The sequence below is a fragment of the Panulirus ornatus genome, chromosome 64 (assembly GCF_036320965.1).
Source record: "Panulirus ornatus isolate Po-2019 chromosome 64, ASM3632096v1, whole genome shotgun sequence".
Lineage (NCBI taxonomy): Eukaryota > Metazoa > Arthropoda > Malacostraca > Decapoda > Palinuridae > Panulirus > Panulirus ornatus.
This window is the reverse complement of record NC_092287.1, coordinates 24,018,838-24,046,337: the sequence shown is the minus strand read 5'-3', so window position 1 is coordinate 24,046,337 and position 27,500 is coordinate 24,018,838. Positions and strand designations below refer to the sequence as shown.

The 27,500-nt window shown below is 44.7% G+C and overlaps 1 protein-coding gene across 12 annotated transcripts in view; it reads left to right on the top strand.

The window, feature by feature from the left end:
* The window catches only part of nuf (rab11 family-interacting protein nuf), a 555,321-nt gene that overhangs the window by 335,768 nt on the left and 192,053 nt on the right, over positions 1–27,500 (top strand). For 10 of the 12 annotated variants that reach the window (XM_071657543.1, XM_071657549.1, XM_071657548.1 and 7 more), the window contains one exon: positions 21,138–21,234. In XM_071657543.1, the coding sequence (XP_071513644.1) occupies positions 21,138–21,234 (97 nt within the window). Of the gene's footprint in view, positions 1–21,137; positions 21,235–25,943; positions 26,200–27,500 lie in introns of those variants that run through there. The other 2 variants (XM_071657552.1, XM_071657553.1) reach the window with 2 other exon arrangements.

The window sequence follows — 27,500 nt, the reverse complement described above, 5'->3', positions numbered from 1 at the left end:
CCCCTGTGAGCACGACGTACGACCCCTGTGAGCACGACGATACGACCCCTGTGAGCACGACGGTACGACCCCTGTGAGCACGACGGTACGACCCCTGTGAGCACGACGATACGACCCCTGTGAGCACGACGGTACGATCCCTGTGAGCACGACGTTACGACCCCTGTGAGCACGACGGTACGACCCCTGTGAGCACGACAGTACGACCCCTGTGAGCACGACGGTACGACCCTTGAGCGCGGGGACATGACCTACAGCAAGACTTTGTGGCCCTTGGTTACGACGGTACGTCCTTGGAGGAGCGCGTGGGTACGACCCCTCAAGGACAAGAGTGCGACCCATTGGGTGTTAACTGTCGTGACCTTTGACCTCCACCTGGTCATTGAGAGTCAGGCGACCCGTAACTTGTGAAAAGTTACCATTGCAGCTGGTGAAAGAAATTCTCTCTCTCTCTCTCTCTCTCTCTCTCTCTCTCTCTCTCTCTCTCTCTCTCTCTCTCTCTCTCAACTCATCGATCCGACAACACACAAAAAAAGTGCTTCTCTGAAGAGTATTCTGTCACCCGAAGAGAAATCGGGAAGAGTTTCTCGAAGTGAATCGTAAAGTCCTTTACGACGGACTTCTATGAAGCCTTCTGTCTCGGACGATTTTAAAGGCCTGCTCGTTTTAAACGCGTCTCCGTCGATTATGATAACCTTGCGAAATAAGAACGCTCATGATGGCAACACTGAGAGGTGTCAGCCCATCTTATTTTCCTGTGGCACACAGAAGTGACAGTCCATCGTGCTGTCAACACAAACGAGCTTTCTTTGGCAAACGTTGGTCGTACAAAGGAAACGACGACAAAGAAAGACACAAACAGGATCACCTATAAACAAAAGTATATAAGGTTTTGAAAATGGAGTCAGAATGGAAGTTAGTGGTATAGATAACAAAAGACGCCCCTGAAACAATAGCTGAAGCAGACATCTGCTACTGTTGTAAGATAACAGAAGCTACCAACATAACAAAACACAAAAATCTACCCACAGTGTAATAATAGCTAAGAGAAGCGTCAAGGGAAACAGGAGACTTAGAGAATCAGTCGAATAAAAGCAGATCCCGACACTTTCAGCCACACGTCAGAAACAATAGCCAACAGGTTGTCTTTTTTTTTTTTCTTACCCAGACACGAAAATTGATCTTGTGTACCTCATGGACGCAAGGAGTATTATATTGATACGTCGTAAGTTCATGATTGACCAGTCATTAGATGGATTAGATAGGGCGCTATCTCGCCCTTAGGATCCTTCGTTGATCATCTATGACTTCGTTAAACGTGTTCGGATTGAATGGGCTCGCCTCTTCGCTGCGTTTTAGGGAGAGACCAAAAAAAATTCAACTTTTTAGGGATAACCCTTGAAAAACAGCGTTTTAAAGAGACTTAATATTGCAGTTAACATTAAAGCCAAAGGCGTCCAAATAGTATATATATATATATATATATATATATATATATATATATATATATATATATATAGAGAGAGAGAGAGAGAGAGAGAGAGAGAGAGAGAGAGAGAGAGAGAGAGAAATATGGGACGTGATATTTAAAGTGTTGTCAGTAAATATTGCTGGATGAGGCGGTGTGTTTAGCTTGTCAGGATGTGTGATACGAAAGAGGTTTGAGCTTTGTCCTGAACTTGGAATCCCGCACAGGTGATGACCAGGGCGTCGTAACCTCTTTGATTTGAGAAGGTTTCTTTTTTAGTGTGTCGTAACCTCGCGACACACCAGAGATGGTTTGTGTCGTAACCATAGAGCATCAAAAACCTATAGTAGTCGTAGTCGTAGAAGTAGTAGTAGTAGTAGTCATAGCAGTAATAGTAGTCGCAGTAGCATTAGCAGTACTGTTGGAGGCCAAAAGGGGTTGGTTCCCACAGAATGTCCTTAGCCATATCGTGAGTGCAATGGATCGACTACGCACGCCATCTGGTCGACATGGTCGATGGCCCTGCGTCGCTCAAACGTGGGGGGGGGGGGGGTTTATGAGGGGGGGAGGGAGAGCAAGCCACAGAGGACGAGGAGAGTCGTAAAGGGAGAGTGAGAGGGGGAGGGAGAGGAGGGAAGAAGGAGCGCCACTTACCCTCGTACCTCTTCCTGCCACTTAAACCAGACACGTGTACTGTCATTATGTGCACGAGATGTGGGCCGAGCAGTCTAGGTGTAGGTGAAGACGCACGGCTAGGCCCGGGGTGCACCGCGATAGATCACATTCCCTGGCATTCTACTCCCACACCCGTAGGACCTGACGAACATGTAGGACCTGAGTTATACTTGTAGCTGTTGTAAAAGGTAAGGTCATACTTTTGTGGGACGTGGTGGGGAAGGGCGGCGCGGGGGGGGGGGGTCGTCGTGTGTGTGTGTGTGTGTGTGTTCTTGCGTCACGTGTCGTCGTGTCACGTGTTGCGTCACGCGTTGTGTCTTGACGTCACCCGAGCCAGGGGACATCAGAATGTAGACGTGTGTGTGTGTGGGGTGATGTCTGTGGTCACACGAGCCAGGGGACATCAGAATGTAGACGTGTGTGTGTGTGTGGTGATGTCTGTGGTCACACGAGCCTGGGGACATCAGAATGTAGACGTGTGTGTGTGTGTGTGTGTGTGTGTGTGTGTGTGTGTGTGTGTTGTGAGAGCCAACAGGTCCGGGAGTGGGGAGTGAAGTGACTGTATCGTCTTATTGATTAGGCTGTTATGACCCCCTGGCACCAGGCACTGTATTCCTTTCCCGTGCCACGGGTCAGGCTGTGCGAGGGGTGACTGTGTATACACTGGTGCCATAGGTTATTCTAGATAGTGGTGCCATGGGAATTGGCTGATTAGAATACCTAGTAAGAGGGCTTATCTCATGTCACTCGTTGAGCACGATGGTACGATCCTTGAGCTCGATGGTACGATCCTTGAGCACGACGGTACGACCCTTGAGCACGACGATACGATCCTTGTGCACGACGATACGATCCTTGAGCACGACGGTACGACCCTTGAGCACGACGTTACGACCCTTGAACACGACGGTGCTACCCTTGAGCACGACGGTACGACCCTTGAGCACGACTGTACGACCCTTAAGCGAGAAGATGAAACCTTCTGGTATGATTTCTTGACCTTCTGACCTGATCCGAACCCAAGGGTCGTATGGTCTTGCTCAGAAAATCATACTTGCGTTAGCAAGGGTCGTACCGTTTTCGCTCAGAATGGTCGTACCCCTCGTGCATTAGGTAGTAAACACACACGCCCCATTTTCAAACTTAAGTGATCCCTAATTCGTTTTCTTTCTTCCCTACACTGGTATTGCGTGGGGATCTGTGAGACACTATGTGCCATAGAAATGACCTGGTTCTGTATCCATAGAAAGGACATGATGAACTCTAACCTCACTCAGTTAGTTGAGAAGTTGAACAATACGCCAGATATAGCTGAAATGTATATATACATCAGAAGATATAGCAGTTAGACCAGGACGTCTTGTTATTTATAGTCGTTGGTCCTTGATAGTTATAGACGGGAGACATGACGTCAGATAATCCTAACTTAAGCCATTACTGTCACCCGGAAAGAGAGGCTTCAAGCGTCCCTCTTTTGCCGTTTTCCCTCGTGGCTTCACCTACCTTACCTGGCCTGGCCGGCTGGTGGCTGGCTGGCTGGCTGGCTGGGTGAGTGAGTGTTTGTGAAGGTTGTGTGTTGAGTGATCAGGGAAGTAGGACGCCAGCCAGGGTTGGCCTTGTCAAGATTCTTATGGAGGGGGGGCGCAAGGAAACAGATTCCGTCTCTCTCTCTCTCTCTCTCTCTCTCTCTCTCTCTCTCTCTCTCTCTCTCTCTCTCTCTCTCTCTCTCTCTCTCTCTCTCTCTTCCCGGTAGCCTCACCTTCCTTGAACTTTGCGACGGGACTGTGTATCGTGGAGGACCCCGTGTGTATGTGTGTGTGTGTGTGTGTGTGTGTGTGTGTGTGTGTGTGTGTGTGTGTTTGTGGAATATTCTTGTGGCATATATAGTGGTTGTTGTAGAAGTAGTACTTGTAGTAGTAGAAGTAGTTGTATTAGTAGTATTATTGATTCTTGTTTTTGTTGTGTCTTAGCAGTAGTAGTGGTGTTGGTAGTAGTAGTAGTATCAGTTGTATTTGAGTAATAGAGGAAGTATTAGTAGTAGTGGTAGTAGTAGTAGTAGTAGTAGTAGTAGTAGTAGTAGTAGTAGTAGTAGTAGTAGTAGTAAGATAAGTGGCCTGATTACAGTCAGATGCTGTGTTTGTTGACACACACACACACACACACACACACACACACACACACACACACACACACATCACCTTAGGAACCCCTGCAGCAGATCTGCCACAGATGTGTAGACCAGAGTTACCAGTCCTGCAAGATGATACCTTAACAGGTGATTGGATATTGATGTGCGTATACGAGGCAAGCCACATACACAAGTATGGTCGGGCATTGGTGTCAGGTTCATAAGAGTATAATGTATATAGATATATACATTGTGGGATTTATATTGCGGTCTTTTACATCCTTTGTAATTTTGTTTGAATTGTTTTTGTTTTTTTTTGGCAAATAGAAGAGACATGTCAAAGATTCCAATTACGGACAAAATCTCAAGTTCAAAGTCTTCTAAAGCCACGGACGTAATCCTGTAGCCAAAGCCACCAATCACGTACGTGCTTTTGCATGTCACGTTCTCCCATCACGGACGAAATCACACACGTCAAACTATATCAACCACGGACACACAGAGACCCCCATCTTGGCGACCCCACCCTGCCCCATCTTGGCGACCCCACCCTGCCCCATCTTGGCGACCCCACCCTGCCCCATCTTGGCTGCCCCATCTTGGCGACCCCACCCTGCCCCATCTTGGCTACCCCACCCTGCCCCATCTTGGCGACCCCCACACCGCCCCATCTCTCGTATCTTACGTGTCCACTGGTTGTGGCAGATTGGATCAAGGAAACCACCATTGTTTGGTGTTTCTCAAGAAGAGGCATAGGATTTCAACAGATTCCCTCTGGCCTAGCCATGTAGATCCCCTGGCGTCCCTACACACACACACACACACACACACACACACACACACACACACACACACACACACACACACACACATACAAACAAACAGCTGTCGTCTAAGATGTGTCGGAACGCTTCTTGAAGATGACCCAGGGGTCGTATCGCTGGGTCTCCTCGGCGATAAAGCGGCCGAGAGAGAGAGAGAGAGAGAGAGAGAGAGAGAGAGAGAGAGAGAGAGAGAGAGAGAGAGAGAGAAGATGTACACGCAAACAGATACATATTTCCAGGAGATTCTGCCGCCGAGCTCTCTCTCTCTCTCTCTCTCTCTCTCTCTCTCTCTCTGCAAGTGATGCGAATGTTTTGACGGTGGGAACGCTTTTGAGAGAGAGAGAGAGAGAGAGAGAGAGAGAGAGAGAGAGAGAGAGAGAGAGAGCTGCCTGACCCCCCCGGTGAAGATGTAAATCACACCAGCCAGTGTGGGCAAGTGTGGGCTTTACCCACACGGAAGTGAAAGGTCTCTGGGACATCCAGACGAATGGAAGTCAATGTCACACACACACACACACACCACCTGATCTGCTACTCTCTCTCTCTCTCTCTCTCTCTCTCTCTCTCTCTCTCTCTCTCTCTCTCTCTCTCTCTCTCTCTCTCTCTCTCAACTTACCCATCTGCATCATCTTCACCTTGAGCCAGCTGGCTAGCATCCAGCCAGCCACCGTAGGTAACTCCAGGCTCATGGTTCGATGCCTCCCACTTTTCCCTTGTTCCTGGTCCAGTGGGGACCCCACCACCACCACCACCACCTGTCTCCCCCCCCCCCCCCTCCTACGCGTCTGTGACCATCTGTTTCCACCAAGGCAACTGATGCCTCCCATCTGGCAGCTGGTCGTAGAGGGCACGCGAGTGTAGATAAATACGACCAGATAGCCTCCGCCAATAGGCTTGGCTGCGTTAGCACGTAGTGCTCACCGTAGAAGGGGGGGGGGGGAGGAAAAGACTAGCGTTGCGCTGAATGAATGGTGAGAGTTGCCCGTGTTGTAGTTGTAGTAGTTGTTGTTGTTGTTGTTGTTGTTGTTGTTGTTGTTGTTGTTGTTGTTGTTGTTATCGAGTGTTCTCTGTGTGCGCGAGTGTGTGTGTGTGTCTGTGTGCGCGTGTGTATGTGTGTGTGTCTGTCTGTGTGCGCGTGTGTATGTGTGTGTGTGTGTGTCTGTGTGCGCGTGTGTATGCGTGTCTGTGAGCGTGTGTGTGTGTCTGTGTCTGTGTGTCTGTGTGCGCGCGCGCGTGTGTGTGTCTGTGTCTGTGTGTCTGTGTGCGCGTGTGTATGTGTGTCTGTGAGCGTGTGTGTGTTTGTGTGTGGGTGTGTGTGTCTGTGTGTGTGTGTGTGTGTGTGTGTGTGTGTGTGTGTGTGTGTCTGTGTGTGTGTGTGTGTGTGTGTGTGTGTGTGTGTGTGTGTGTGTGTGTGAGGTGGAGGCACTGTGTCGTGTGGAATGGAAGCCCGCGTCAGCAGCCCTTGCTTGGTGTGGGTGAGGTGAGGTTGCTTGCTGCTCGTGGTGCCTCCGCCCACTACCGCCGACACCACCGACGGGGGTGTGAGAGAGAGAGAGAGAGAGAGAGAGAGAGAGAGAGAGAGAGAGAATGCGCTGTTTCTCTCACTCACACACACACACACACACACACGCTTGTGCTATTCCCTCCCCGCCTGATAGAGAGAGATCCACACGAGGAGTGAGTGAGTGAGTCGCCTCATACATTGTATTGTTGTTCTTGTTGTATTCCAACGCTTGAAAGATTGTATTCTTGCTGTGTTCAACTGCTTAAAAGACAAAGTTCATCTTACCGAAGTTGTAGTTAGGTCTGGTCAGAACGTTAAACAGCAAATTAAAGGTAACCGTATGGTAATTTGCTTGTTCAGTAGTAACATCGTACCGCTGTATTGGTTTCATGTTGTTTTTTTGTTCCCTTGTTTCCGAACATGTTTGTCTGCACGGCCTATTGTGGAAGCAGGTCAGGTGGGTCATGACCCCTGGGGTCAGGTGAGTGGCGATGCACGACCTGTGAATTCAGGAAAGGAAACAAGGCGTGAGGACCAGGCCAGATAGTAAAGGTCAGATGGGATCACGTGACCAGGGGTCACTAGGACTCAGGTGAAAGGAAATTTGGTAGGGAATACACACACACACACACACACACACACACACACACACACACACACACACACACACACACACACATATATATATATATATATATATATATATATATATATATATATATATGTGTGTGTGTGTGTGTGTGTGTGTGTGTGTGTGTGAGTGGCAGGGTGGCGACGGAATGGATGAAGGCAGCAAGTATGAATATGTACATGTGTATGTATGTATATGTCTGTGTATGTATATGTATTGTATACGTTGAAATGTATATGTATGTATATGTGCGTGTGTGGGCGTTTATGTATACACGTGTGTATGTGGGTGGGTTAGGCCATTCTTTCGTCCGTTTCCTTGTGCTACCTCGCTAACGCAGGAGACGGCGATTAAGTATAATGAATGAATAAATATATGTGTGTGTTGTGTGTGTGTGTGTGTGTGTGTGTGTGTGTGTGTGTATGGTGGGTTGTGTGGGGAAGGGTGTGTTTACTCTCTCTTTTTGGCGGTAGTGTTAGTTTGTTTACATGATCAGCTGATCACGCGATTGTCTGTTTCGTTGACCTGTGGCAGCAGATGAGGGACGGGTCGATATTTTCCCTGTACATACGTCTACTGACTGACACACATACACAGATACCCACTGACGTACCGTGAGCTGACCCCCTCTACTTGTGTAAGCTTAGCTCAAAGTTTCAGATCCACCTCACTTGTGTAAGCAAGCTTAGCCCAAGACAAAGCGCACAGTGATTGGCAGGAGAATGTTTCAGCTTTCCCTTTAATGTTGTTTATTGGTGGGAGTCCAACCCAACCCCCCAACTCCCTCCCTCATCCCATTCTGGTGGCTCCGGAGGCCAGCGATTATACGTTGGTAGTATGTCAAGGCTTACGTCATTAGCTGTGTTCCCTGGCTATTGTCATGTGTTCGCTGGAAGCTTATGGGAAAGTAGGTGGTGGTAAGTCTCTCCCTCCACCCTAGAGGAAGTAGGTGGTGTAAGGTCACTTCCCAGAGTATGTAGGTGGTGTTACGTCTCCCCCAGAGTAAGTAGGTGGTTTTAGGTCTTCCCCCAGAGCAAGTAGGTGGTGTTAGGTCTCCCCCAGAGTAAGTAGGTGGTTTTAGGTCTTCCCCCAGAGCAAGTAGGTGGTGTTAGGTCTCCCCCAGAGTAAGTAGGTGGTTTTAGGTCTTCCCCCAGAGCAAGTAGGTGGTGTTAGGTCTCCCCCAGAGTAAGTAGGTGGTTTTAGGTCTTCCCCAGAGCAAGTAGGTGGTGTTAGGTCTCCCCCAGAGTAAGTAGGTGGTGGTAGGTCTCCCCCAGAGCTGTAAGTAGGTGGTGTTAGGTCTCCCCCCCAGAGTAGGTAGGTGGCGTTAGGTCTCCCCCAAAGTAAGTAGGTGGTGTCATGTCTCCCTCTCAGAGTAGGTAGGTGGCGTTAGGTCTCACCCCCAGAGTAATTAGGTGGTGTTAGGTCTCACCCCCAGCAGTCATAACGAGGACTGGTGCCAGGAGACCTTCTAGAGATGTGTGGTGTAGTTCTGTTATGGTCTAGCAGTCCGTTTGAGTAGGTAGTCTTGTGGTATGCCGGTAGATAGTGTGGCGAAGGAGCGGTTGGGTGGTAGGTGGAAGCAGTGGTTGGGTGGTAGGTGGGGTGGTGTAAGAGTGGCGGTGCTGGATGGTAGTGTTGGAGATATAGGGGGGTTAGGTGGAGAGGAGGAGGGTTGGAGGGGGGAAGTGTTGGGGATGGTAACGTGTGGGTGATCTTATGCTACGTATTGGCCGGGGATGTGGGGTTGGGGAATGTCCTCCAGTGTACGACATTCGGAGGGGGAAATTCCTGTCGGGTGCGTTACGAGCGCTCGTTCCCCCGGTACCTCGGGCCGAGTGCGTTGTCGGTGCCTGCGGTAATGAGAGGAGGGGGGGGGCGCTCAGCTAAGGTGCGTTGCGAGGGAGAAAGTGAAGGAAAGTGGTCCTGGGTCGCCCATTAAGGAAGGTACTGGTGCGGTCATTGTGAAGGTAGAGTTGTACCCCTCGAGCACGACGGTACGACCCTCGAGCACGACGGTACGACCCTCGAGCACGACGGTACGACCCTCGAGCACGACGGTACAACCCTTGAGCACGGCGGCACGACTTTTAAGCACGACGGCACGACCCTTGGTGATAGTGGTGGTCCTGGCCTTTGACCAGACCCTTAAGGGTTATAGGGTCAAAAAAGGCCTCTGCATTATACCCAAGGGTTGTACTGTCTTGCTGGTGGCGCAACCGTGTTCTCAGGAATTATACATATAAAAAGAAAAACCCGCGATAGAGAGTGATAATTGTATGGTAATTGAGCATAAATTCACGTGGTAGAGACTCTATGTGAAAGTTAAAAAAAAAAAAGGAAAGAGCAGGTGTTTGATCCTCTCTCTCTCTCTCTCTCTCTCTCTCTCTCTCTCTCTCTCTCTCTCTCTCTCTCTCTCTCTCTCTCTCTCTCTCTCTCTCTCAGCTCACGGCAGCTCCGGGTCTCTCGGTAATTGAGCAGTATGATTGTCATCGTTCGTGTGTGTGTGTGTGTGTCCGTCCGTCACCTTGTCATCGTTCGTGTGTGTGTGTGTGTGTGTGTGTGTGTATCCGTGTCCGTCACCTTACGCACACAGGCAGCAGCAGCAGCAGCAGGCAAGCCTTCACGACACAATACCATCCACAATTACGCCATTATGGAGGTAATTCGATGGCTGGGGTAACATCCGCTAGTCAACCTCCTCCTCCCTGCCTCCTCCTCCCTCCTCCTCCTCCTCCTCCTCCTCCTCCTCCTCCTCTCCTCCCCCCCCCCCCCCCCCCCCAAGACAGAACTAACTGTTCAGAAAGATTTATGTGAAATAAAAAGAAAGGAAAATAGTTACCTTGTTGGTAATGATGATTATAATTCATTATATTTTTTTTCCCTCTCCTTCTCGTTGCGCTGTGAGCCAATCAGAACTCGATCCCCAGCGCTCAACGCTGCTAAAGACGCGATGCGATTGGTCCCCCCCCCCCCTCTCCCACACACACACGTCATCATGGTGTAATAAACTGACCTTTGACCCCAGGATGGAGCAATGCCTCTGTTGTTTTCCCCAGGTATTTTCGCCTTGGGGGATTATCTGTGGTGGGAATTACTGTCTCAGTATAGCCAGACAGGACGACTATGTGTGTGTGTGTGTGTGTTTGCGTAACCGTATAGTTATCCCGTATGCCATTGCCTATCTACGCTGTACAAGGAGGGAGTTCTGCACTCGTAAGGGGGCCATCTCTTGATTCACCAACATCATGTAACTATTTATTAAGCTTCTTCTTGTCCAGATTCACCATTTCGTCGTTGTCGTGTGTGTGTGTGTGTGTGTGTGTGTGTGTGCGCGCGCGTAATGATAGCCACTTTCCCCTCCGAGGTCGACTCACCTTTTCCAAGGCGTCAGTTTCCCCCCCAGCGAAATCTTCCTTTGGTAGTGAGAATGGCACATGTAGCAGCCTCGCCTCACCCGGGGCACCACATTCGACCCGTTCACCCTCGCCGGGACCTCCGTCGTCCCCCCCCCCCCCCCTTAGCTCCCACATGCGCGGGGCCCGTCACCCTAGCTCCCACACTCGCCCGCGGGGCCCTTCACCCTAGCTCCCACACACGCGCGCGGGGCCCGTCACCCTAGCTCCCACACACGCGCGGGGTCTGTCACCTTAGCTCCCACACACACGCGCGGGGCCCGTCACCCTAGCGCCCCCACACACGCGCTGGGCCCGTCACCTTAGCTCCCACACGCGCGGGGCCCGTCACCCTAGCTCCCACACGCGCGCGGGCCCATCACCCTAGCACAGTGGCAAGTGACCGTAACCCCACCCGGCAGCTGTAGTCTTGTGGTTGTGAGTGTAACCCATCTGGAGAGGCAGGCGTTCTTATTGCCCCTCTCTGAGAGAGAGAGAGAGAGAGAGAGAGAGAGAGAGAGAGAGAGAGAGAGAGAGAGAGAGAGAGAGAGAGAGAGAGTTTATCATGTGACCACTGTTTCAGTTTTGTTTTAAGTCTGCTGAAAATTGAATTTCTTTTCGGTAACTACGAAAGTTTTTTCTTTTACGATATCTCATTTATGATTCATTGACTCCTCTGTCTTATCACTTTCCTCTCGCGTGTGGCCTCAGAATTTTGTCATCTTTCTCATCCTTATTTTTTTTCGTGTTCACCTTCAGTCTAATAATCGCTTCTCCCTTTTTCATTTTGCATCTTTTTCTTATGGTGTGTCTTATTTTTGTTCTCTGTTTACCTGGGTGTATCTAGTGGATGAAGGAGGTGTCAGGCAGATCGTGGCTAGGTTGTAACATAGCACACTTGGTCTTTGATAAGTATTGGCCTATAACATAGCACACTTCGTCTTTAACATAGCTTATTCAAGACTCAGTCGTTGAAACACTGCGCATAGAATTATTATAACACTTTCATTGCTTCACTAGACCTAAGCTAGGCTGTACCAAAACACACATCGTAACATAGCCTAAAATAACCTAGGAGCCAGTCTATAACATAGCCAAGAAGCTTTCGAAACTTGCCCCAGAGAAAAGTGAACGTCAAGTTGCTAACGCAATGTGTGTTTTCGTAATGGGTCGTAATACGCCTTACGCTTCTCGGGGAATAACGGAGCGGAGCAGTTAAGGTACTTAACAAGGGAGCCGCTTCGGGGCCGCCTTAATGACGCCCTGATAACTCTCTGGGGGTAATTATCGTCATCTGGGTTCTGAGGTGGCACAGGTTCGAGGGCTGAGTACGGAGGAAGACTTAACACAGGGACGTTGATTGGCTAAAATCTGATATAGAGAAAACGGAAATTTCGGTTTAGTCATCCTGCCTGATATTCCCGGATTTAAGCCTGTTAGATCGTGTCTATAACCTAACATAACTAAGGTAAAACTAGCTCGCGTTGAGTTACCCGTAAAAAGAAAAAACTAAGGTCGTGTCTAAGCTTACCTAACTAAGGTAATACTAGCTTAAGTTGATGTAGCTGTAAAAAAAAAAAAGAAATGATAAGTAACGCTAACTGACGCAAGGCTAGTTCTATTCAGTTTAAGCAGACGTCATTCATCGTCCTTAACGAGACATTGGAAGTAGCTTAGTTTAGAATTATTTCAGACCTTCTCCTTCCAACCCCATGTTGATGATGGTTAAACCACCATCTACCTTCCTTCATGACGAGTGTGTGTGTATAGCCAGGACGCAAACTGATATATGTCGAAAACACACCTTAACTCTTAGATTGAAGCTTCATATATATATATATATATATATATATATATATATATATATATATATATATATATATATATATATATATATATATATATATATATATTGGAAAGGATCACAATTTTGCGCGTGATCAAGATATTCCTATGAGTCCACGGGGAAAATGAAACACGAAAAGTTCCCAAGTGCACTTTCGTGTAATAATCACATCATCAGGGGAGACACAAGAGAGAAATATAACAGTTAGTTGATATACATCGTGGAGTCTCTTCGATGTATATCAACTTACTGTTATATTTCTCTCTTGTGTCTCCCCTGATGATGTGATTATTACGCGAAAGTGCACTTGGGAACTTTTCGTTTCATTTTCCCCGTGGACTCATAAGAATATATATATATATATATATATATATATATATATATATATATATATATATATATATATATATATATATATATATATATATATATTTTTTTTTTTTTTTTTTTTTTTTTTTTTTTTTTTTATACTTTGTCGCTGTCTCCCGCGTTTGCGAGGTAGCGCAAGGAAACAGACGAAAGAAATGGCCCAACCCCCCCCCCCATACACATGTACATACACACGTCCACACACGCAAATATACATACCTACACAGCTTTCCATGGTTTACCCCAGACGCTTCACATGCCTTGCTTCAATCCACTGACAGCACGTCAACCCCTGTATACCACATGACTCCAATTCACTCTATTTCTTGCCCTCCTTTCACCCTCCTGCATGTTCAGGCCCCGATCACACAAAATCTTTTTCACTCCATCTTTCCACCTCCAATTTGGTCTCCCTCTTCTCCTCGTTCCCTCCACCTCCGACACATATATCCTCTTGGTCAATCTCTCCTCACTCATTCTCTCCATGTGCCCAAACCATTTCAAAACACCCTCTTCTGCTCTCTCAACCACGCTCTTTTTATTTCCACACATCTCTCTTACCCTTACGTTACTTACTCGATCAAACCACCTCACACCACACATTGTCCTCAAACATCTCATTTCCAGCACATCCATCCTCCTGCGCACATCTCTATCCATAGCCCACGCCTCGCAACCATACAGCATTGTTGGAACCACTATTCCCTCAAACATACCCATTTTTGCTTTCCGAGATAATGTTCTCGACTTCCACACATTTTTCAAGGCTCCCAAAATTTTCGCCCCCTCCCCCACCCTATGATCCACTTCCGCTTCCATGGTTCCATCCGCTGACAGATCCACTCCCAGATATCTAAAACACTTCACTTCCTCCAGTTTTTCTCCATTCAAACTCACCTCCCAATTGACTTGACCCTCACCCCTACTGTACCTAATAACCTTGCTCTTATTCACATTTACTCTCAACTTTCTTCTTCCACACACTTTACCAAACTCAGTCACCAGCTTCTGCAGTTTCTCACATGAATCAGCCACCAGCGCTGTATCATCAGCGAACAACAATTGACTCACTTCCCAAGCTCTCTCATCCCCAACAGACTTCATACTTGCCCCTCTTTCCAGGACTCTTGCATTTACCTCCTTTACAACCCCATCCATAAACAAATTAAACAACCATGGAGACATCACACACCCCTGCCGCAAACCTACATTCACTGAGAACCAATCACTTTCCTCTCTTCCTACACGTACACATGCCTTACATCCTCGATAAAAACTTTTCACTGCTTCTAACAACTTGCCTCCCACACCATATATTCTTAATACCTTCCACAGAGCATCTCTATCAACTCTATCATATGCCTTCTCCAGATCCATAAATGCTACATACAAATCCATTTGCTTTTCTAAGTATTTCTCACATACATTCTTCAAAGCAAACACCTGATCCACACATCCTCTACCACTTCTGAAACCGCACTGCTCTTCCCCAATCTGATGCTCTGTACATGCCTTCACCCTCTCAATCAATACCCTCCCATATAATTTACCAGGAATACTCAACAAACTTATACCTCTGTAATTTGAGCACTCACTCTTATCCCCTTTGCCTTTGTACAATGGCACTATGCACGCATTCCGCCAATATATATAAACTGCGCGCGTGAGAGGGTCCTGACGCTGCCGGGACCTTGGCTTCATAATAAAGGTTTCTTGTCATTGTTTCCTGCGTTAAGACGTTGCCAACCCCTGCATTTCTCGCCGCCTTGTCCGACCGTGAGCCACGACGCAGGCGGAGACCGTCGTCGGGAAGGGTACAGGCTTACGCAATGCGTTAGGACGACGTAATTAACGTCGGTTTTATGTGGCGTGAGGCTAGGATCGGTCGCGGGTCAGCTGATGGCCGCCGACTCCCGCGGAAAAATGGTAAACAAACCGTGACGTCACTTTTGGCGGGAAGGTTAATGTAAACATTTCTTTTGGCGCCAATTTTTCTTTCTCCCGTCTTGGGGTAACGGAATTTTTTTTTTAAATAACTCCGAACGTGTTTAAAAAAAAAAAGAAAAAGTCTTTGTTAGTGATTGTATCTTATGATATTCAGACGGCTGGGGAAATGTGGTAGTATTGCAACGATTGCAATGGGGAGGTAACGTGAGTGAAGGCGTATGGCAGCATATCTTCGTGCGCGCGCTGTCTTTCGTTGCATATCATATGCCAAGGTTGTCGACGGGTTGTGGGCATTCTCCGATACATTCCTGCTTGATGTGGCAACGCTGCCTGGTCACGGCTGTGAATCATGTAGCGGCAACTTGAAATGCGTTTAACATTTTTTTTTTTTTTAAATCCTTCTCATCGCCTGGAGCGGTTTGATGTCACTGTAAATTAATGGTGGTTTGAGAGGCTTCTCTTAAGACCAGAAATGTCTTTCTTATCCGATTCCGTAGCCAGGGACAGTGGATGGTTTGGGTGTCCCTCCTCGAGTACAACACGCTCCGGTTACCGCGGTAATATCCGAACCTTGTGTCCGGAGGCAATGTCTGGAAAATGTCCGGGCTTGAGAGAACCGGTGGTATGTGTGGCCTTTTTTTATGGGCGTTTTTTTTGTGTATGTATCGTGTTCGTGTGTATGTGGTTCCTGTGTGCGTGTGTGTGTGTGTGTGTGTGTGTGTGTGTGTGTGTGTGTGTGTGTGTGTGTGTGTGTGTGAATTGATTTACACTATAATACCTGCATCGTAAATTGAATATCGTAATTGCTTTTACAGATGATTGTATGGGTCAGGGGGAACTGAGTTAATTATTGTATGTTTGAAAAGATGACTAACGGAGTTTTTATATGTTCAGAAGTACACCGGGAGGTATTATATACATAGGGAGGGTTGTTTATATATATATATATATATATATATATATATATATATATATATATATATATATATATATATATATAGGATATTATATTTATAGGGAGAGAGTTAAAAGTGATGGTTGTTACATGGCAGATGGCATACGAGAATTACCAGGTCAAAAGCTGTTATGTAGGATAAACAGCACATGTGTAGGGGATGGGAGAGTGAAGAGGTCAGCCTAGACTGGTCCCTAAGTGGTGGAGGCAGGGCCGGATGTTGTGGTAGGGCAGGGGAGATAATGTGGCGAGGGTTGGGCGCTTCCATAGTCAGAGAGAGAGAGAGAGAGAGAGAGAGAGAGAGAGAGAGAGAGAGAGAGAGAGAGATTACCTAAAGTACTTGGAGAAAGAGAAAATAGCTCACTTGAAGGTTGTAATAGATACCTTATTTCCCTCCTGCCATATATCGTTGATCATTATAAAGGTTAACACTCGTTTAGCGTCACCCCCGGAAGGGGGAAAGTACAAATCGGCGACTCTCTCTCTCTCTCTCTCTCTCTCTCTCTCTCTCTCTCTCTCTCTCTCTCTCTCTCTCTCTCTCTCTCTCTCTTTCGTAACTGGTCACGTGAGGGGCGTAGCGAGTGTGTGTGTGTGTGTGTGTGTGTTTAGAATTACCCCAGTGTACAGAGATAACACAGTTTCCTAATTCATCCTTGACGTGATATGTAAATGACGCGGGACTTATCTTCCATTCCTCTCGATGATGAACTTTTCATTTACGGTATAAATGGTAAAAGTGATTCCCTATTATCACTGAAAGGTTGGAAGGCAGTTTGTTTCTGGGAGGGTACGTACATATGTATACGCTGTACTGTGGCTACAGTTGGAAATACATGCATTTTGTAATCGTCATGAGACAGAAAGAAGAGTTATTTCGGGTTGAGGTATTTTTCAAGTGTTTGCTTAACCTCTGGAGCAAATCTATACCACCCTTGAGCACAAGGGCTCGACGGCCTTGAGTTTGAACCTCACCGTCATGACCAAGGGTCGTACCGTTGTGTGCAAGGATCGTACCGTCGTGCACAAGGGTCGTACCGTTGTGTGCAAGGATCGTACCCTCGTGCACAAGGGTCGTACCTTCGTGCACAGGAGTCGTACCGTCGTGCTCAAGGATCGTACCGACGTCCATTTGGGGTTCATTGGAAAGTATTGAAAGGATTCGTTTCTTTTTATACACGAATTAGAGGAAAGTATTAAAGTATACCTTGAAGATCATATGATTTTATATATGAAGGTGAAATCGCACTTCAGTAGGAGTTCATACAATTTTGTGTAACATCACATTTGATTCTCGCCGTCCAACACCAATCTTTACAGGCCAAGCACAGTCCTTGGTCTATAAAGACTGGTGTTGGACTGCGGAAATGAAGTGTGATGTTGAAGAAAATTGTATGAACTCCTACTGAAGTGCGATTTCACCTTCTTACTATCATCACGGACAAGTGTGATCATCATATCTGCAGTTTTATATATGTGTCTGTTTTTTTTTCTACTTGGTCTAGAACTTCTGTCCAGTGCCTGTTATAACCCCCCAGAGAAACCTTAGTTCAGCCCCAGAGAAAGAGATAAAAGCGACTCTACTTCGCCTCCAGAGAATAATATCTCTCCCACAGAAACCCCATAGTAAACCCCCTTGCAAATACGACTCCGCTTCAACCCCGTAGAACTGGTCTCCGGAGAAAATCCCCCGCAGGAACAACCCCTGATATGTAACAGCGCTCAACCCCCACGATCAATTTCTTCTCGCCCCCAGAGAAAGAAGAGTCTGTCTGCCTCGGTATGAATACATTAACGCTCAAAAAACGTACGTCTGTCGTATGTCAGAGTTTGGGGGTCTTCAGAAACACACTCAGGGAACGAATACCTTCTTTAGCTTCCCAGGTAAAGCTAACAGCTCCAAGTACAGCTCAAGAAGCCGTGAGATCACCCCTCCCGTTAAGGCGGAAGGGGACACGTCAGCTCGCTGTCCAAACCTGAGCCACTAGTCCACCACGCCACGAAGCATAACACGAGAGGCAACGTGTCAATACATTTGGATTTCAGTGGAAGGTGGGGGAGCGATGCGCGTGTGGGAAAAGGCTTGTCTGTGGGGTGCGGTTCCTCTCCGTGTTATGCCTCGTTACACTTAGTATTAAAAGCAGAAGATGGGGGTCGGGACTGTGGAGTTTGTTCAAAGTATTAGTGAGAGAGAGAGAGAGAGAGAGAGAGAGAGAGAGAGAGAGAGAGAGAGAGAGAGAGAGAGAGAGACAGAGACAGAGAGAGAGAGAATTTGTAGAGTATATAGGAATATCTGTCTGTTCCCAGACCTACTTTCGTGTCACTGTTATACAAAAATACATACATACATACGTGACACATATGCATACCTTCGTGTGTACGTGCGATACGCAAATATCATTAAGAATACATTAAGGTCAGTTATTGATAGTCGGGTCATTTGTCAAGAGACGTTTGGTACCACTGCTTGAGTGAGGGCCGGTCTGCAAACTTGCCCTCAGATGTGGTGTATAAACTTACCCTCAAGCGTGTTCTACAAACGTGTCCTTAAGTGTGGTCTGCAAGCCTGCCCTTAAGTGTGGTTTACAAGCCTTCCCTCAGGTGTGGTCACTTCCTACTCGCCAGAGAGACCATTATGCATGAGGCTCGGTCATTAGAATATGATAGTTAACGAGGAGACCGGTAGTTGAGGTGGGCGCAAACGAGCAGGTTCGTTACGTAACGTGGATCTCGTCGTTAGGGAGGGGGGGGGGGGTGTAGGAGTGTGTACCGTAATGTGGTATTGGGAGGGGAGGGGGTGGCTAGATGACGTTGATCTAATGATGGTAATGGTGGCCCAACAGCGGTTGATGACCCCCCACCCTCCCCCCCACGAGAGAGAGAGAGAGAGAGAGAGAGAGAGAGAGGTGTGTCTCCTGACTTTTAGTGTTCATGGGTGTTGGGTTGTTTTGGTATGTGTGTGTGTGTGTTTGTGTTTAGCCTATTTGATTTTTTTTATTTGTTCAGTTGTTTTAGTGTGTGTGTGTGTGTGTGTGTGTGTGTGTGTGTGTGTGTGTGTGTGTGTGTGTGTGTTTACACATATCTATGTATACATCTAGGCTTATTTACCGTAAATTCCCGTCGGGAATACGACAGAAACCCCACCAGTATCAGATACAGTAACCATCTCCCCAGCAACACTTACCTCTCCCTTCCTGCAATATAAACAAAACTACGAGTAGTCATAATACAGGAGGGGAAAATATATATTTACCCTATGATACAAGAGAGAAATGCTTTGAAAATATTTATGTACCCTTTGATGTGTAACGTACTTCCACACAACCCATGTATGTATGTTTGTATGTATGTATGTATTTGATGGCTATTTGATATGTAATGTTTATTAACTCAGATTCTCTGCTAACATGTACATGTGTATGGGGGGGGGGGGGGGGGCTGGGCCATTTCTTTCGTCTGTTTCCTTGCGCTACCTCGCAAACGCGGGAGACAGCGACAAAGTATAAAAAAAAAAAAAAAAAAAAAAAAATGATAGATATAATCATTTTGAGATGCATACAGTAACGAGTATAAATCTACATTGATAATTTTATATCAAAACTGTATTCACATGTAGTAAAACTATAATTATATGTAATTTGTTATTGTTTTATACATAAAATCATACGAATTGAAACTCAAGCGACATTTGTGGTTTTATGTTTTCGAATCTAGGGATGCGCTACGATCTGGTGCAGGGACAGGATAGCGTCCTGTGAAGCGATATGTTCTTTGACGAGTCTGTACTCTGACGATGATATAGCAACGTTAAAGGTGACTTTTCACTCGCGGCATAACTTTAAGCGGAGTCCGGTAACACCTATAAATAAACTGATATATATATATATATATATATATATATATATATATATATATATATATATATATATATATATATATATATATATATATATCTCAAAGTAGCTTGCATTTGATATATATTCAAATCTATTCACAGTTGCAACAGCAAGCCGGATGCGCCTGGGGCATTTAAACCCCAGTGCGCGAGACGTGTAAACACGACGCCTGTCTCGACGTTTAAATGCCCACCGCATGTCAACATTCGCACCCCGCCACCCGTGGAATTTTAAACGCTTCGCGCGCGCTGGTGTGGATGTATATATATATATATATATATATATATATATATATATATATATATATATATGTATATATATATATATATATATCTCAGGAGTACGGCGGCCTTTGTATCGGAGGTATTTAAAAACGCCTTGAGCACGATTGTACGACCTTAGCTTGGGTCGTTTTCCTCTGGGGTCTTATCTTTGTGCTTAAGTGGCTAGACCAGAACATGAGTAATATTTATATATATATATATATATATATATATATATATATATATATATATATATATATATATATATATGTATATATATATATATATATATATATATATATATATATATATATATATATATATATATATATATATATATACAGTTATGCTTGCGATTCACTCTGATGGTTTTTGCATTCTCGAAGCTTGTGGACTGAGTGGCTTCCGTTCCTAATGAAATTATTGGAAGATTAAAACGGTATTGCCTTCAGCACAGTTTGCTCATCGCCCGACAGCACTAACCTCCGGCTTTTAGACCTTTTAAAAAGGTGGAAATTGAAATTTGGAAAAATAAGTCTCCGTTTTCTTTGGAAAAGTTTTCTTTGACTACTTGAAGTATTGTAGTTGTTATTTTAAAGTTCATATCAAATATAAGCCTTTTTTTTAGATGTTGTAGTGGTTTATTTTCCATATCTTATTTTGTATATACCGTCAATTGAAGAAGACAAAATTATACTTAAAATCAACATTATTTGGCCTCGAGTAAAATTACGTATATGGTAAACTTCTGTATTTTAGTACACCATTCACACTTCTTGAAAACACCTACCAGGTATTCATGTTTTAAAGCTTGCTTCTCAAAAGTGATGTATGTATGTATGTATGCAGGTTAATATTTATTTGATGTATCTGTACGTATATAAATTAATGTGCATTTAACTTACGTATTTACATAAGGATAGATTGACAGGTAGATAGATAGAGAATGGTAAATAATTCACCTTAACATCACATATCAGTGAATCAGTTGAACTACTTTCAAAGTATTATACCACCTTCCTCCCATTGAGCACGACGGTACGGCCCTTGAGTATGACAGTACGACCCTTGGGCGCACAATGATTATATAACCTTATTTGCTTAATTATATATATATATATATATATATATATATATATATATATATATATATATATATATATATATATATATATATATATCCTGTATTATCTCTCCCCACAAATGCCATGACCTAACCTGGCCTTTTCTTATTGCCTACAGAGTGTGACCTCGGCCGTGGCCAGCCTGGGGGTCACTGGAGATGCCATTACCTTCCCCCAGTTCTGTGATGTTGTGGCCACCATCCTGACTGGCCATGGTGAGTGTATAGTGAGGCACCACAGGTCCTCTGTTGTGAAAGGGGGGGGATGGTGACTGGCGTGTGTGGTGGCGATCTGTCGTGACAGTGAAGTGTGGTGAAATGGATAGTGTTGATCTTAAGTTAAGATATAGTGAAATGATCTATCTAGTGATGGTTAAGGTATAGAGAAGTCTTTTAGTGAAGTTAAGGTATAGTGAAATTATCTATCTAGTGATTTTAAGGTATAGTGAAATGATCTATCTAGTGATGTTTAAAGTATAGAGAAGTCTTTAGTGATGGGAGTAAGTGATGTTAAGGTGTAGTGTAATGTGTGTGATGGTCTGAAATGGTGTTAGGGTCTAGTGTTGATGTATACCGACGCGCCATGGTGATGTTAGGGTATAGTGCCTGTATGGTGATGGTCTGTAGTGATGGCTTAGCTATAGTGAAATAGTGATGGTGTGTCATGACACTAAGGTATGGTCAAATGTATGGTGATCTTCAGTGATATGAAGGTATGGTGAAATGAATATTGATGGTGTATAGTGATGTTGATATATAATGTAGTTAGATGAATAGTGATGGTCTGTAGTGAGATTGAGGTGTAATGAAACGTATAGTGAAGGTCTTTGGTGAGTGTAAGTTTTAGTGAAATGAATAGTAATGGTGATAAGTGACATTTTCTGATAGTGAAATGTATATGAATTTTTATAATGGGGATAAGATGTGATTGAATATATAATGAAGCTCTTGAGTGACAGTAAGGTATAATGAATTTATTATTGATGTCAGTAATAAGGTATGATTTACAGTGATGTTCTACAGGGAAAATGAAGGTGAACTGAAATTTGAAATTGTTATAACAGTGACATGGTGACACAGTTAAATACAAAATACCATTTTACAGTGACACATGATGGTGCATTTGAAGCCAAAAATTGATTTACAGTGACATACATATATACAGTAACGTACAAACATACAGTAAAATCCATAATGCTTTTTTTTTTCAGTGACAGAAAACAGTGCCAACAAAATACGATTTAGTAAGAAATTTTTTTCTTTATATAACTTAAGAATGACACTGTCGTTTTTGTACGTATTTTTAGAAATTACTTAAGAATGACAATTTTCTACAATTTGGCAGTATTTTTTTGTAGAAAATAGATGTATTGAGATTGTTTATTTATATGTATTTTTAGAAATTACTTATGAATGACATTGGACGACAATGCGTATACAATTTTTTTTTTGTCTAGAAATCGGATACATCATGTTCTCGATACAGAGTTAAAAATAACCTCCTGATGCGTCTCGATTTCAATTTTGTTTGTGTTGTTATTAAAGTGATTGTGGCTTGTGGAGACGTAACCCTGAGTTGTGACTGACCAGCTGGGGAGGTAATTGTGTGTGTGTGTGTGTGTGTGTGTGTGTTTACCTCCCGGCCCTACGGTGCTGTGGGTTTGGCCCAGGTGTGGAGAGTGTGGGAAAGCCTCCACCCCTGTGGTGCGAGCCTCTTCTGTGTCTTTTATAGGGAAGACAAAAAGGAGAGGAGGAGGAGGAGGAGGAGGAGGAGGAAGAAGAAGAAGAAGAAGAGGAAGAGGTGGGATTGGGGGACGAGATGACTGAAGTATGTGTACAGGTGTATGGTATCGTTTTTAATTCTCTCTCTCTCTCTCTCTCTCTCTCTCTCTCTCTCTCTCTCTCTCTCTCTCTCTCTCTCTCTCTCTCTCTCTCTCACATTTGACACCGTGGGTTCTCCTCTTGATGGCAGCAGCGACGGCAGGTCTGGTGCTGGCGAGGTTGCGACACTTGGGGAGTGTGTGTGTGTGTGTGTGTGTGTGTGTGTTTGTGTGGTCAGGACCAGGCGCAGTGGTTACGACGGTGTATGGTGGTTGGAGGTAACAGTGCGACGCAGATGGTTGCAGGTGGTAGGGGGGCGGCAGGGGGGGGGGGGGGTAGAGAGAACCTAGGGAGACAGATGGTGCCGTCTGTGAGGGGTGACAGGTGGTGTGGCCATGGTCAGGTACTGTACCAGTCCTTCCTTTCTTCCCCCCCGGGGGAGAAAGTGGTCATCCTTGCCGGGTGTTGGTCCTGTACCCAGGACCTTGACCCTCTGGCTCCTCCCTCCTGCAGTGGCTTCCTCGTATGACATGTGGTTCCCCTGCTTCTCACCTCATATTTTTTACCTTTTGCTGTCGGATGTTGTTGAGCCGGAGGGAGAGATGGGAAGGAGACTTTTAGCTTTACCACCCCCCATCTTTCTCTCTACCACAACAGATAACCTCATCATAGACTAGCAGGTCTTTTGTGATCCGTCCCTCCCATGTACTTCCCAGCCCCCACTTGTGGGCACACACACACATACACATGCCTGAATGTGTTTGCACACACACACACACACACACACACACCACACACACACACACACACACATGCCTGAATGTGTTTGCACACACACACACACACACACACACACACACACACACACACACACACACACACACACACACACATGCCTGAATGTGTTTGCAGATGATAGTATGGCAATGAGAGACGTTAGCAAGTATACAGGATTATTAGAACCTGAGTTAGGTACCCATTTTACCGACCAACCCTGAGGGGTGGATGAACAGCTGGGTTGACTGTGGACCGACTGCCTTTACCAGTATTCGAACCTATGCGCTCGACCCTGGGTGGCCGCTGAATGCGTCACAGTTATATTACAATTTAAAAAAAAGAAAAGAAAATGGGGGCTATGAATTACCCTGAACTATTGCGTACAATTATTTGGTATTTTTCGAAGGTAAATGGAATTGCATGAAAACCTCTGTAGGAGGAGGATTTTTCATGTTAAATACTAATCTAGGGTTGAATTATCTGTTGGAGGTCATCAAAGTTTGTGATTATTCATTGAATTTTTATAAACCATCTCATTATTCATTTCGTATATTTTGGATATATATCGATATAGATTTTCGTATATTTTGGATATATATATCGTATATATTTTCGTATATTTTGGATATATATCGTATATATTTTCGTACATTTTGGATATATATCGGCTGGGGGGAAGCATTATGAGATATTTTCCATCATTATTGCAAGTATAGAACTGTTTCTTTATATTACAATTTTAAAAGTATAAGTATTTAGGATGAAAAGTACCTTGTGATCTGATAATTATTTTTATATTTAATCCTATAAAGCTAGCCTATTTTATTTTCGTGAATCAAATATTCACATGTCTTGTAGTTATTGTTTTTTGATTTAGAATTAGAATTTAGTGGAAGCCAGGTCACGTCCCTGTAAGCCACTTGAAACCAGGTGTGACAGTTGTTACCCACATCAAGCCAGGTATGATGACCTTAACCCAGGTCGAGCCAGGTCACCGTAGAAAAGGTCACGTCACTTCCGGTGAGACAAGTTCAGTACGAACTTGGTGAAGGTTATGAACTTTCTCATCTGAGCCATATCAGTCGGTCATATTAAGGTCAGGCCAGGTCAGACCCCGTTACCAAGAAGTCCAGGGGGTCGTAATTGGCCACATCGTGAGCAGTAACTTGATACCCACCACAGGAATGGGGTCAGCCGAGGTCAAGGCTTAAGAGGTCATCGAGAACCACTTCCGGCGTCCCCTCCTCTCTCTCTCTCTCTCTCTCTCTCTCTCTCTCTCTCTCTCTCTCTCTCTCTCTCTCTCTCTCTCTCTCTCTCTCTCTCTCTCTCTCTCTCTCCTGACATGATCTGACTTAATGAGCACGTGGGTCCCACCCTAGCCTGACCTAACTTGAGTCCTACTAAATGAGGCCATATGAGCTCACGTGACCCTTGACCCACCTCGAAAGAATTTTTGATATTGTTGTTTTTAATCATTATTATTTATTATTGCCTTCATGATCATATTATTATTATGGTTATTATCATTATTATTACTATTATCATTATTTATTATTATTATTATTATTATTATTATTATTATTATTGTTATTATTGTCTCTTCAGTTTGACAAAACTTGTCTTTTAAAGCTTTGTTTGTGTCTGACAACATTCATAAATTGAAATACGACCGTTATCTATAAGTCTTGATATATTTCATTTTAAAATCTACTGTTTCCTGGCGGTGTGGCTGTAGAATACTGTATTAAATACATTTGAAATACATTCTGCTGCAGATCGCTTTGATTTTTACTTTAAGGTATTATTGCAAGGCATTATTACTTGTAGTTCATTAGATTTATTATTTTTGTCAAATATAAAGTTTACGGTAGTTACTGCTTCAATTTAAAGACAGAAAACGATACGAACGAAAATCCGCAGAAAATGGGAAAAGAAGGGTACGGGGAGGCTTTAAGAAATACATGTTTGTTTTTATATTTGTCTTTGAATAGATAAGAAAAAGAGAATTTGGATTGAATTAAGGTTGTAGTAACGTTGAAATTTCCTCGTAAGTCCGTATAGTATTCAAACAACTGACTTGGATCTCTGTTATGGATATGAATTTAGTTGAACGTAACGGAAGTAAGAGATACCAACATATTTTTTAATATACTCTATTCAAAAATTATTCCGAAGCTGTTGTAGTTATAGTTGACATATTTATGAATAATGAAATAAAATGGTGACAGTCTTTTGTTTTTTTAAAGGCCATTTCAACGTTGGCGCCAATGTTAAAGGTCAGGTAAAGGTTTCCATTCCTGTTGGTAGATGGCGCGCGCGGGCTCACCAGTCACCTTGGCCAGTCTTGTGAGTGGGGACGGAGCGTTCAAATCTCCCCACCAGTATTTTAATTTTAGGTCGTTTTTTAAGTGCCTGACGAGAGGATTCTGTGGTTGTGAATATTCCTGAACTCCCTCGTAAGAAACCGGTGAGGATAAGAAACGAAAGAACCGAGAAATGAGCCTGAATTCGACATTTTGAATCATTTTTTTTGTTTCTATGCATCATCTTTGACTCCTTTGGGGAGCTCGGCGGAGGAGACAGGTAAGATGCGGAGGTACACACATACACACGGACACCTTGTGAGGTACGCTGGCCGCCCCAGGGGAGGTGGGTGGAAGGCTCATGTATTAGCCTTCACCTGGTGGGAATATTAATGGCGGATTTACTGGGAAGGTGTGATTTGTGGTGGGTGGTCATTGCGTGAGGTAAACAAGCTCGGTAATGTAATTTCGAGAACACGTTGGTACGATGTTCCAGCTCGATGGTACGGCCTTTGAACACAGGAAACGGTACGGTAGCCTTTAAACACGGCAAACGGCACAGTAGCCTTTAAACAGGGCAAACGGTAGGGTAGCCTTTAAGCATGACAAACGGTACGGTAGCCTTTAAAAATGGCAAACGGTACAGTAGCCTTTAAACACGGCAAACGGTACGGTAGCCTTTAAAAATGGCAAACGGTACAGTAGCCTTTAAACACGGCAAACAGTACGGTAGCCTTTAAACAAGGCAAACAGTACGGTAGCCTTTAAAAATGACAAACGGTACAGTAGCCTTTAAACACGGCAAACAGTACGGTAGCCTTTAAACACAGGAAACGGTACGGTAGCCTTTAAACACGGCAAACAGTACGGTAGCCTTTAAACACGGCAAACAGTACGGTAGCCTTTAAACACGGCAAACGGTACGGTAGCCTTTAAACACGGCAAACGGTACGGTAGCCTTTAAACGGCAAACAATACGGTAGCCTTTAAACACGGCAGAGGGTACGATCCTTTAAACACGGCCGACGGTACGACCGTTAAAAACAGCGGATGGTACGACCCTTAAGCAAGGGTGTAACGGCTTGGTTTTAAGTAAGGTCAGGTCACTGGCTATCACAGCCAAGGGTCATACTGGTGTGTTCAAGGATTAAGTTAATGCATGTGGGTAAATTAGTAACTTTAAGATATTACCAGGCGCATTGCATACACCCATTAAGTAAGACAAATGCCAATTAGATGATATGGTAATTAGTTCATGTGATAGTTTTGGACGTAACACAGTGTTGTGTGTGATGCTAATTAGGTTATAGGTTGTACGGATTGTAGAAGTTGTGTTATTCTCATGGAATTGGAATGTTCTAGTGACGTAATTTGATGATTATTATCAAGTTTGTATATAACGGTAAATAACTGTTAATTATGTGCACATTCTTTCCTTGTGTATTGTTAAGGGAAGCTTCTACCATTGTTAAAACCCCACTTATATCTCTTAGATAATGTTGGAACCAGGTTTAGAGGTTTATGAAGGAGATAAGAAGAGGGTGAGTGTTGTCAACACATAAGTTATTTGACACCAGTTAC